The sequence below is a fragment of the Podarcis bocagei genome, assembly GCF_964188305.1.
Source record: "Podarcis bocagei genome assembly, chromosome: 14".
Classification (NCBI taxonomy): Eukaryota; Metazoa; Chordata; class Lepidosauria; order Squamata; family Lacertidae; genus Podarcis; species Podarcis bocagei.
In genome coordinates, this window is record NC_138139.1 from 5,817,931 (window position 1) to 5,830,105 (window position 12,175).

The 12,175-nt window shown below is 42.7% G+C and overlaps 1 protein-coding gene across 5 annotated transcripts in view; it reads right to left on the reverse strand.

The window, feature by feature from the left end:
- Positions 1–1,850: 1,850 nt before the first annotated feature.
- RNF111 (ring finger protein 111) overlaps positions 1,851–12,175 on the reverse strand; it is a 54,024-nt gene continuing 43,699 nt past the window's right edge. For 2 of the 5 annotated variants that reach the window (XM_081170531.1, XM_081170533.1), the window contains exons 9-14: positions 11,599–11,724; positions 10,684–10,810; positions 7,190–7,282; positions 5,755–5,850; positions 4,564–4,691; positions 1,851–3,206 (exon numbers count right to left, since the gene is read on the reverse strand). In XM_081170531.1, the coding sequence (XP_081026657.1) occupies positions 3,089–3,206; positions 4,564–4,691; positions 5,755–5,850; positions 7,190–7,282; positions 10,684–10,810; positions 11,599–11,724 (688 nt within the window). In that variant the 3' untranslated portion in view covers positions 1,851–3,088. The remainder of the gene's footprint in view (positions 3,207–4,563; positions 4,692–5,754; positions 5,851–7,189; positions 7,283–10,683; positions 10,811–11,598; positions 11,725–12,175) is intronic. The other 3 variants (XM_081170532.1, XM_081170534.1, XM_081170535.1) reach the window with 3 other exon arrangements.

Genomic DNA, 12,175 nt, shown 5'->3' on the forward strand with positions numbered 1-12,175 from the left:
TCTGCACACCCACTTTTGACAATAATATGCCAGGAAATGCAACCAGCTTCTCTACTGCTCCTTTACCCACCCATGGGAGACAGGGGTGCCCAGGATATTGGTGGTGGCAGGTAAGGGAGCCTAGAAGACAAAGGCAAGGGTCCTTGAAGGACAACGTGCCAGACTTGCCTTCAGGCTTACACCCCAAAGACAAAACCTTCAGCTGATCTCCCTCAACCCCGCATTATGACCTCACAGGTTAGTAATGTCAGCCTTTCATCTTTTATGTCTATCATTTTAGTGTGAGGATTGCAACATCCCTCTAGGATGAAGAGCTGTTTGACACTGGAACAGACTTCTTCAAAAGGTGGTGCACTCTCCTTCATTGGAGGCAGTGGAGTGCAGTAAAATTTATGGGAGTATCGGGCCTCCCTAAGCCAGTCAAGAGCTTCCCAGGCTTTGGGAAGGAGGTTCCAGGGAACATTTAAGGAACTAATTTAGTCCCCATGTCCGCTAACTGGACGTTATTAAAGAGCAGTTGGGTGGCCATCTGTCAGGGATTCTTTAGCTGTAATTCCTGAATTGCAGGAAGTTGATGACCTTTGGGGTCCCTTTCAATTCTATGCGTCTGTGAGGAAAGCCTGGATATCACTGTCCCTTAGCAAAAAAAACCCAACCCAAGTTATATGAATCTCTAGACCATGGGTAGGCAAACTAAGGCCTGGGGCCCAGATCCGGCCCAATTGCCTTCTAAATCCGGCCTGCGGATGGTCCAGGAATCAGCGTGTTTTTATATGAGTAGAATGTGTTCTTTGATTTAAAATGCATCTCTGGGTTATTTGTGGGGCATAGGAATTCGTTCATTTCCCCCCAAAAAATATAGTCCGGCCCCCCACAAAGTCTGAGGGACAGTGGACCGGCCCCCTGCTGAAAAAGTTTGCCGACCCCTGCTCTAGACCTTCCAAAAAGGAATTATTCATGTCTTTCAAACAATGCAGGAATTGCATTCAGAAGTTTCAAAAAACACCCACACCAAACCCAAAAGGTGTTCTTAGCATCACTCAAGAATCCATAATGTGCTCTCTCTCTGAATCCTAAATAGCTGCAGTGAATTTTGCTGGAATCATCTCTTCATTACATTGCATTATGTTCTTTTTGTGATGCTACTATAGGCCTTGGAAAAAATTAGCTATATGTTGCCAGCTTCCTAACATACTGTACTAGAAAAAAATCAGTCCTCATTAGAACTTGATTAAGAAAGCACAGTATGCCCACAGTAATTAACGGCTTTAAGATATCTTGATTGAGGCATAATGAATGTACACAATAGCACTCCCTTGTTCACCTCAATTGGAGAGTGATATTGAGACTGTAACCAGGATTGGGGGGGGGGAAATGCTTTGGCTAGCCTTAGTCCAGTAGCATTTTTTCTTTTCCTGTACTTCTCTATTCTGTCCCCCACCAGTGGGCACAGACATGTGAGTCTCCAGGTTCAGAGGTAGCATGTCATGCATCATTGGTGGGTAGGAAGTGCCATTCAAGGATAATAAAGTTCAAACCCCAGCCTTTTGGGCTAGTTTTATACTAATTTGGATCGGGGGCTTAATTTTGCAGCCAACATTACTGTATATAATAAAAGATTTATAACCTGTGTCTTTATGGATGTTATTGGACTCCAACTCCCCTCAGGCCCAGCCATCATGGCCTGTGGTCAGGCACAATGGGAATTATGTCATTCATCCATTGTACCTGGGGTGGCTGACTGATCTTAGGGAAGTCAGTACAAAGCTAGCAACAGCATTAACAGTCTCATTCCTAACCCACTCCCCAAATTATGCAAATTGAGCCTTAGAAACAACACAGGAGACAGGTGGATTCAGCTAACTTTATTAACTGTAAAACTAAATTTTAAAAAAAAAACACCACCCAGTTCCCATGACAGGGCAAGGGACCTTTCAATGTTCTATGAAGTCATGGATATTTGCCTTAGGAAGTTAAATTCAAAGTCTTGGTTTAATCTTTGTGGCTGTTACCCCAACCCCCAACCCCAATTTTTGTATTTTATTTTTTTTTAAAAAAACCAGCTTGTGCAGATCTTTAGATGAATTTAGCATTAAGACTGAGGAGCAAACAAACAAATAAAAACAGCCTGTCTTTCCCCCCTGTTTTCCAGCAAACTTATTTTATTCAATCTGCATATATCTACAACCCAGCTAGTTGAAATCAAATATTTAGTGTTCATTAGAGCTGTTTCACAGCAGCAAAATATTACGTTAGAGAAATTCAAATTGCTAGACATAAGAAAATGGTACATACAATCGGACAGCAGTCTAAATGTTTTTAATATTGACATTCAAATATATCTGCATTGTGCTGAAGGTTTAAGAACATGAACATTTGATCTGAAAAGGATGATCCAATAATGGGTTATGCCATTTGAAATCAAAGGATCTGAAGGTTATGTTCCCAGTTATTGATTATGGATGGTGCAACTTGGAACGAACAGCGCCTGCAGAGCTCTCACAAGGCTCCCATTCACTTTCAGGAGGCTTGTGCAGGAGAAGTGCTTGGCGTCTCTCCCCAACACAAGTATACAGCAGCTTTTTCCCCTAATTAAGGAATGTCTTAAAAACACAATAATATCCTTTTTGATCTTTATACATTTAGAACTAAAATACATGATTAAATTAAGGACTCTGAGGTTAGTATTGAGTGAAATCATACTCTGAATAAGCCTGACTCTATGTAAAAAAAAACCAAAACAAAAAAACCACACAATTCTATTTTCTAAAGCAGATAATCTTGCCTGCAAGTTTGGAGAGGTCACTAAGCCCATAACATGTGCAAAGAAATGCAATACAAGGAACCATGCAAAATGTACAGGAAAATGTGTTAAGAGTAGGGAAAACTGTACGGTCTAAACAAACAAAAGAAAAGCTTTATAAATACACTGAACTGTAGGTTTAGCATTAGGTATACCATAGAGCAGACAAACAGCACTCTAGCAGGTTCAAATGCTTCCAACATCTGCACAGGTAAGTCATGCCATCTTTGGTTGACTGCAGTACCAGGAAGGATGAGCGTGAAGGAGGTTTTAGGCAAAAGGGTGTCAACTTTCGCTTGGCAGCTGAGCCTCAATGTCCACTCTGCAAATGGGGCACTTCTTGTTTGTGATCAACCACTGATCTACGCACACTTGATGGAAGAGATGCATACATGGAAGACGCCTATGAACAAGAAAAATGGAAGGAGAGAGGTCAGCACTTTACAGGCAAGAATGGCTACCTGAAAACATACATCATAAAAAAGGTCCTCCGTTAAAAAAAACAACCCTACTTTATTTTATATCACATTTTAACATACTGATTAGGAGATCTGACTGTCAGCAAGGCTGTGGCATTTCTTCCCAACATGATGGGCCTTGTATCATAGGGCAACTATATTTTGTAAAAGGATCCTTAGTGCACCATCTAGTTTCTGAGTCTCTACTTGGCCTTGCAAGCTTCTCTTTGCAACCATGAAAGTCAAAACTTTTTTCCCCAAAAGGTTTGCAATTCCCTGGGTATTATATGGTGATCTGAGGGTGTACTAAAAGCACACAGCCACAATAACACTAGCACCCCAAACACACTAAATTAGATGGTTCAAGATGCTGAACTGGAACAGTACAGCAGAGCTTGTCCTAAGGTCTGTCATTGCAGAAGAGTTGACACTGTCTATGGCAAGGAAAGACTGTCACTGACAAAAGGGGATGTAGGGGATTTTCTTTTCATCAATAGCAGAAGTAAGCAGTCTTGAAGATGGTCAAAGGCATGGGTGAGCCATGCCCACTCCTTCCTACTAAGCACTGCTCTAATCACATGCAGTGCGCGCACCCTAGTTCTGACATAATCCTGGCAGCGGCAGTGCAGGCATGCATTGGCCTCCAAGCATGGGAAAAGCACAAAGGAAGTTGCCTTAAACCAAGTCAAACCACTGGTCCGTCTAGCTCAGTATTGCCTACACTGTCTGGCATCAGCTGTCCAGGGTTTCAGGCAGGGGTCTCTCCCAGCTTTACCACCTAGGACCTTTTGCAAGGTGCTCTACCGCTGAGTTATGGCCTGTCCACATCACGTTTAAGAAGTGTTTAAACATTTATGATTCCAGGTGAAGCACTACAGCAAGGAATAGCTTTTCAACAACACTCAATGTGAAGGTGGCTACATGAAACTCAGCCTTTTCTCAGTTTTGGGACTACTATTGTGTTAAATGTTATTTTTCTGTTTTAAGTATGTTTTGATGATATGTTCCTTCTTATTGAAACATTATAAATATTTCAGTTTTTTCACTTCAGGCCTTATAAATGTCAAAAGGGCAGTCCTGTTAACTGATGACCTCTAAAAATCCTGTTAACAGTATTTTCTGATGACAGTTCATTATGGCACTGCCAATGTACTGATGACAACTAACTGGGACTGGAACAGACTAAATTCCCAAATGCATCTAGAAACCCTCAATTTTGAGAAACAACATTTCTAAAATGGTTTTTAGAACGCCAGGGATTTGGTCCTGGCTTGGGGTTTTGTTTTGTTTTTAGTTATTTACCTGACATCTTCACCTTCCTCTAATATAGATAAACAAATGGTACATTTTTCCTCTGTATCTTCCTCAGTTCCTTCCTCCCCATCTTGTTTGCAGTGCAGTTTCCTCTGTGAGAACCAATCAGTTGTTACCTTATTAGTAGAGATGACATTATTGGCAAACTGAGTAAGATCTGTTTTATGCACATTTATCAGTTCTGTTATGACTGCATTGGAAGTACACACATGAAGGTTTTAACAAAATGCAACAAGCAGGCTAAGCAACCCATCCATTTCTAGCCTCCCCACAATCATTTTAACAACATATTAAACTTCAGTGATTAAATTGGCATAGACATTTGCAACAACCTTAACAAGTTAAGAAAGCTAAAGAATCTAAAATTAAAGGGAAACCAGTCCTGGACAACATTACATTAGAAAACTAAACCAATAGTGATGATGAAGTATGGGGCTCCAATCCTAAAATATGCATTGGTGTATAATCCTGGAAAAATAGTGCAACAAGCTGGCACAAACTCATGTGGTGCAATAGGCAGGCCTGATAATTGGGCTGAAAAGCTCAGATTTCAGGTCAGCTGACGCTGGTGGCTTTAGGCAACTCTTATTCCCCAACTCAATTTCAGCACTATAATATAAACTAAAACTCCACTGACAGGATTGCTAGGATTGAAATTACTACAAATCACTTTTGCATGCTACATGATCAGCAGACTTGTATTACATGCCTGTTTTTGTGGCTCTACCTTTTGGGTGATCAAATGTCCCTACAAATACAAAGTACACATCAGGGGAAAGGAGAGGTTGGACTCTCCTGACATGCTAGTTTGTATGTGTTGACATTTGATGGAACTTGTCCCTCTCACCTATTTATTAACAATTCTGAACTTTTAAAAGATAAAACAATGTAAGGCTCCAGAACTGAGTAAGAACTACATTTTCAGCTCCTTAAGGAGAAGCATCCAGTAGCAGTCCTAGGCCAGCTACACTTACAAAACATGTCATTTGTCACTTTCTATAAAAGAGCAATCTAGTCACAATCTGGGGAGTACATTCTTAAAGGGGTGTGTGTTCTATTTTCTATTATTTACAGATAGGTAAGTAAGAATTTGTGGAACTAATATTTGCAAGTTTAGTTGTCCAAAATGTATTCCCGCCCCTCCACATGGCCCTGAAACAGCCCCTAAGACACGCTCACCTTTTTGTATTTGTGTGGATATGTGCACCTTTCAATTGTCCCTTGCGAAGCTCCACGATTCACATTTCCTAAACGTTCTTCCAGATGAATTAATTCCTGGAATCAAGGAGGAACCGAGAGAATTCAATATCTTGGTCCTCTCACTTAATCATTTATTCATTCTTCAAATGGCAAAACAGTTCTCTCAACTACTTAATTTACATGCATGTTATTTGAAAAGTAGTATGCGAACAGTTTTCTATTTCTGATCTCCACTAATACCACAGGGGTCCTGTCAATCATCAGCCCCTCTTGCTGCGAATGGCTTACCTGCTCTGATGTCATAAAGGGGCTCAGCATGAGGTGGTTTAGTGCTTAAGGAGGTTCTTGAGTCCCTACATGGATAGGGAACCTGTAACTCTCCAGATGTTAATGGACTCCAGCTCCTCTCAGCCCCAGCCAGCATGGCCAATGGTCAGGTATGCTGGGAGTTGTAGTCCAGCAATATCTGTGGAGGGCACAGGTTCCCCATCATTGCCTTAAGACTCTGCAATCCAAGGTCTGCAAATAATCTTCATGAAACAGACCCCCTCAATCCCCTTGTCAGGGCTCCACAGGCTTTTGGAAGAAACCTAGTTGGTTCAAATAATGACAGCTCAGCTTGCTGGTGAGCAGTCAGCTTTACTCTTGTTGTGCTTATGCACAGGATGGTTTGTTGCATGTTTAATAATGATGGTAGGATGATAATAAAATGCACTGAAAAGGCTGCACTTCCTGATTCTACAACAAGAAGAGCACCAAGGCTTTTGGCTGAAACACAGTAATCCGTTTTTGGCCCCAAGAACACAACTTAAATTGAAAGCACTTCCTGAACATGTTTCCAATGTACTAGAACAGTCTTCCCCAACCTGGCACCCACAGGATGTTTTGGGCTGCAACTCCCATCAGCCCCAGAATCATACAGCCGTGCTAGCTGGGGCTGATGGCAGTTGCAGCCCACAACATCCAGAGGGCACGAGGCTGGGAAAGACTGAACTAGAACATTAAGAGTTCATTAACTCTCTGCATCCGATGTCTTAATTTCTCCGATGTGCATAACAAACTTCAGCTGCAAACGTGGCCCAGCTTCACTTAAGCAAGAGGATTGACAGTTTAACGCCAACTGTCCTCCCCTTCAGCCAGCCGCCTCAAGCAGCACCGCATCCTCTCAACATAAACATTTATTGCAGTACATAGTCCATTAACTGCCATCTACTGCTGCATAATAATAATAAAAAGTATTCTATGCTTTTTAAACACCAGCCTTGTTCCCAAGGCATAATTAAAAGGCCAGAGGTCATTAAAAATATATAATCTAAAACCAGATTAGTTTACATTTAACTCTGCAATGTACCCCTCCCCCGTGTTCCCTCAAGCAAAAATCCTGCCACATAGCCAGGTTTATTCTATTACAAACCTCAAAATTGCCCCTGAAAGGGCCTCTGAATGAAGTTCCATCCAATCCCGATGAAATGTAACGAATGTGAGGGTAGCCCGCCATGTCAGGAACCTATTCAAATAGCAGAATGGAGTTAAATCTAATTGCAGAACAGTTTCGAGTATTTTACTGTCCATGTTGCAAAAATACAGAACCCTGCTGCTTTGATTCTCATCAGCAATTGACAGAATGCTGGAAGATGGTGACCCTGCCATCCTTTCTCTTTTTGCAAGGGCTCCAGAAACAAACTCTTTCAAAGAAGGAAACTATTCTGAACATGGTCTGAACCTGGTCCAGAGGATGACTTGTTCTCACCCAACCAAGGCTTAAGGTGTGAATATTTCAGAAACATTTTTGCAAATTATGTGCCTCAAACATAGTAGACATGAAATCTAACATGATGATGGTTATTATAACAAAGCTTGAAAATTATCTAAGAACAAGTCAAAGTAGTTCCTTAGCTAGCCAGCTTCATGCATTGTTCGCATATAAGTCAAACAGGCATATACCTTATGGTCTTAAAAGGGTAGGGACTCCGTCCAACAATGATACAACACTTAGAATAAACTGCAGTTTGAATTGACTGTTGGTGCATGCCTCCACATACGCAACCTCACCATGTTATTTCAGAACCTACACACACACACACACACACACACACACACACACACACACACACCGTTAGAAATTCCAACACTTTTTATGGAAAGGTGAGAACAAAAAACAAACCCCAAAGGGAACACAGCAAGTCCCTTCAACAGAGAAATCCCAATGCGCACTGTTAAGTCAGTAAGAATGCAGCAAGCAACCCCACTTCCAGGAATGCTGGCCTAACATTTGGGGAGCAGTATTCAACAGCCTGGTACTTTCCAGATGTTTTGGGCATACTGGCTGGGCTGATAAAAGATATACCGTATTTTTCGCTCCATAGGACGCACCGGCCCATAGGACGCACCTAGTTTTTTTTTGGGGGGGGGAAATAAAGGGGAAAAAAATTTATTTCCCCCCCAGGTGCGCTGTGCTAATCCCGAAGCTTGGGGCGTGCGGAGCTCAGCGTGCCCCAAGCTTCTGGGTGCTGGGAAGGTCTCCACTAGCCGTGGGAGAGCCCCGCAGCTCTCCCACGGCTAGCAGAGCACTGCGCTAATCCCGAAGCTTGGGGCGTGCGGAGCTCAGCGCGCTCCAAGCTTCTGGGTGCTGGCAAGGTCTCCGCTAGCCGTGGGAGAGCCGCGCAGCTCTCCCACGGCTAGCGGTGCACTGCGCTAATCCCGAAGCTTGGGGTGTGCGGAGCTCAGCGCGCCCCAAGCTTCTGGGTGCAGGCAAGATCTCCGCTAGCCCTGGGAGAGCTGGGTCTCCCACGGCTAGTGGATAGCTTCCTGAAGCCTGGAGAGCGAGAGGGGTCGGTGCGCACCGACCCCCCTCGCTCTCCACGCTTCAGCGAAAGCCTGCCTTCGCCCCATAGGATGCACACACATTTCCCCTTCATTTTTGGAGGGGAAAAAGTGCGTCTTATAGGGCGAAAAATACGGTAGTCCAAAACATATTGAGCAGCAGCAGGCTGCTGATGGTGAAAGCTGCTTTTGCAGCATTGCTAGCATTGGGGTCCAGAATATCTTGTCCCCTAAAAGGCCACAGAGATCTCGAGTTAAAGTCATCCCACCAAGCAAAGCAAAAATGAAACAACGGACATTCCAGTATCCCTTCATGCCTAAAACAAGGAAGTAGTCAAAAGAACTGGAGGTTCAGAAAGTTTTCACCACAGCTAGATGCCTATCAGATGGATTCCACATTCTGCACTTCCTCACAAGTTCAAGCAAACCCCAGTTCCTCAGATCCTTTAATTCTTGAATTAAGATGCAATAGAGGTCACTGGATAGAAAAGCGGGGACTAAATCTTTAAAACAATAAATGCTCAAATGAGGATGATTTTCTGTCCTTCCAATGACCTGGAACTAACTTTAGCAGAAATGACGCCTTCCCACCTGGCTGACTAACTAGAGCACTTCTAGCCTACTCTTATGCATAGTAAAGAAAGCCATCAACTCACAAATCCAGAAATTTCCTGGAGACCAGCCATAACCGATGCAACTCTACTTACACAGACCATCCTTCAGGACTTTGTAAGAAAGGCACAAATAAAAGCTTTAATTCCTTTGTCAACCGTCATCTGATCGCACCTCTTTTGCTTTTCCAACAGAAATTTTCTAACGATTTCATTTAGGTAAGACGTTTAGGTAAGTGGTAGTCTCTGACATTGACAAGCTGCACAGGGTCAAAGATAGTGATGCATAAGCCACTTGCACAGTTACACTAAGTGCTGTACGACATTCACAACATTCTCTGTAAACCGGGATGAAGAACCTGTGGCCCCCTAGATGTTACTACATTACAACTCCCATCATCCCTGACCACTGGTCATGCTAGCTGGGTTGAGGGATGTTGGGAGTCCAACAACATGGGGCCATAAGCTCCTGTTGTAAGAGAACCTGACAATCCAGGTGCAATCATTTTAACTAGCATTTCATCTAGCACATGAAGAAGAAAAGCCAGCGACATGTGTCATCTTGTGAACCAGAATCGAAGAACGTGGATTGTGGTACTACAAGCAAAATTTTCCTTTCTAATTCAGGAGCCTAAGCAGTCAAGTAATGCCACTGGAAAAAGTTATTCAGGTACAAAGCTAGGCAAGAACTGCCAGAATTCATCAAAAGTGGTCTCTTCCTTTCGCATAAGCTGTCTTTTTATTCTGGAGTCTGTGATCAATCTCAGATTCTGCCAAATTGCAGACCAGCAGCAAATAACCATCCTTGCTTCCAATATGCCCTTCCTGTAATCTCAAACCCCAATATTTGTATTAAAATAGAGGGGGTGCTAGAATTCAAGACTACTTCCACCAACCACATCAAATGTGAAATTAAACAGTAGCAAAAGTAACTAGAAGATAATCCTCTTAGCACTTTCCAGTTAATCAAGGAGTGCTGTAACTTAGCCTTGCAAAGTGAGTTATAAACTAAGCAACAGCAACAACAAAATCAGATGCAGAGTGTCAATGTACTACTGGCTAATTTAATTTGGGTTATATTCTGATTTCCAAGTGAGAAATGTGGGCGAATTAAACCCAATATAAGTCCCTGCCAGTTAAGACAGAGATGCAGAACAGATGCTGTGGGACTAGAACTCCTACCATCCCATGCTGGCTGGGGTCGATAGGAGTTGGGAGTCCAACAACATACGGAGAACAACAGGTTTCCCAGCCCTGAGTTAGGAAGCCCACCTTTTTCTTTTTTCACAAAAAACTTTGTGTATGTCAATGTTCCCAAGAACAAAATTTCAAATGAAATGGAAGCAGGGACAACCTGCCATGGACTCTGTGACACAATCCTCATTCTTTTCAGAAGGGAGGAGCTGCTCCCAGTGGCTGTTGTGCAGCAGCAAATGTCAAATACTGCCAGTGGCTTCAGAGCTGTTCTCCTTACCATTAAAGGAAGAGCACCTATTTGCAAGTGGTGAAGTCGAGGAGGTGCGTGGTAGTGAGCCAAGTGAGGATGCAGCGGGCCTGGGGGGTAGGTAGCTGCAGTCACTCCTGCTTCGATTCCCAGCTCCCTATTGGGGGAAGGAGAGAGTTCACTTTTAGTCAGGCTAGTTCCCGTCTTCTAGGCAGTGAAGGCAGCAACACCTTCCTTATTCAGGGAATGAAATTATTTCACAGCAGCAATAACCTTGACTCATGCAGTTTTCTGGAGATACCGTACATAAACATTGGAAGTAAGAGTTCGGTGTTGATTATCTGTTTATTTCTAGGCCCGGATCAAAATGCCTGTTTTCATTCAGGTTTGTTAGATGCTTTCTAAAGCAAAGCCTTCTCAAGGAGGCTTTCATAAAACGTAAAATGAAACATACTAGCCTTTCCCTACTTGGTGCTGTTGGAAGCTGTTGTCCAAAGCACGTGGAGGGGCTGAGAAAGGCTGCAATATGCAATATGTCTACTCATAAAATACAATTACTAATTTACCAAACAACCATCGTGTAATGCAATATAACCCCTGCACAGACAAAAACAATAAAACAAAAACAAAATTTGTAGCACAAGACCGGTTCACACTTGTGAGGATAAAATGAGAAATCTCTCACAGTTGCTTTGAGAAAAAATAGGACACAGATGCAATAGATTAAAAACTAAGCCTATTTAAGGGAGAACTCAAAAACAACTCAAAGAAGCATTTGCAGCCTTTACAAAAAGAACTGATCTACAGTAAACTAAGAATTTATTCTTGATCAGTTGTCTTTGCAAGTATGATGAACAAGGGATGCTTTGCTATAACTTCTAAAAGCAAAGGTTGCTATGCCATGTTTTGCTGATGTAAATAAAGAGAAGGTAAGAGCTTACTAACCAGGCAGATCTCTCTGGTGCTTGACGTGGGTGGGAAGACATTGTCTGTGGTACATGAATGTGATGTCCATGGCCATAGTTGGGATGCATCCGGTGAGGATGTGGCGGTGGTCGTTCATGTGCTCTCCTGGGGGGGTGGGGAAAGCAGGAGTATTGAAACCTTAGAAATGCAAAGCTTTTCTCCTTTGTATATTACCTCACACTGCAGCCTAAAGGTGATAGGTTTCTCAGCTTCCATTTCTGAGCAGCCTGCTTCATTCACAACCTCCCCACCCTGTCTCAACCCAAGCTCAATCTGGTGAATGCGAGGGGGGAAGATTCCTCACTGAGAAGTACATGGCTAGTGGGGGGGGGGTGATGCTTGTGGACAAATAGTCCTTTGATGCTTGGTTATCCCCCCCCCCTTTAACAAGTTTTTAACTTTCTATAATTTTATTGTCTGGTTTTATGTTTATATTGTTGTAAACTGCTGAGATATATTTTATTATACAGTGATATATAACAGTATGAATGAATGAATGAATGAATGAATAAATAAATGTGGGAAAGGCTATATACAGTGGTACCTCGGGTTAAGT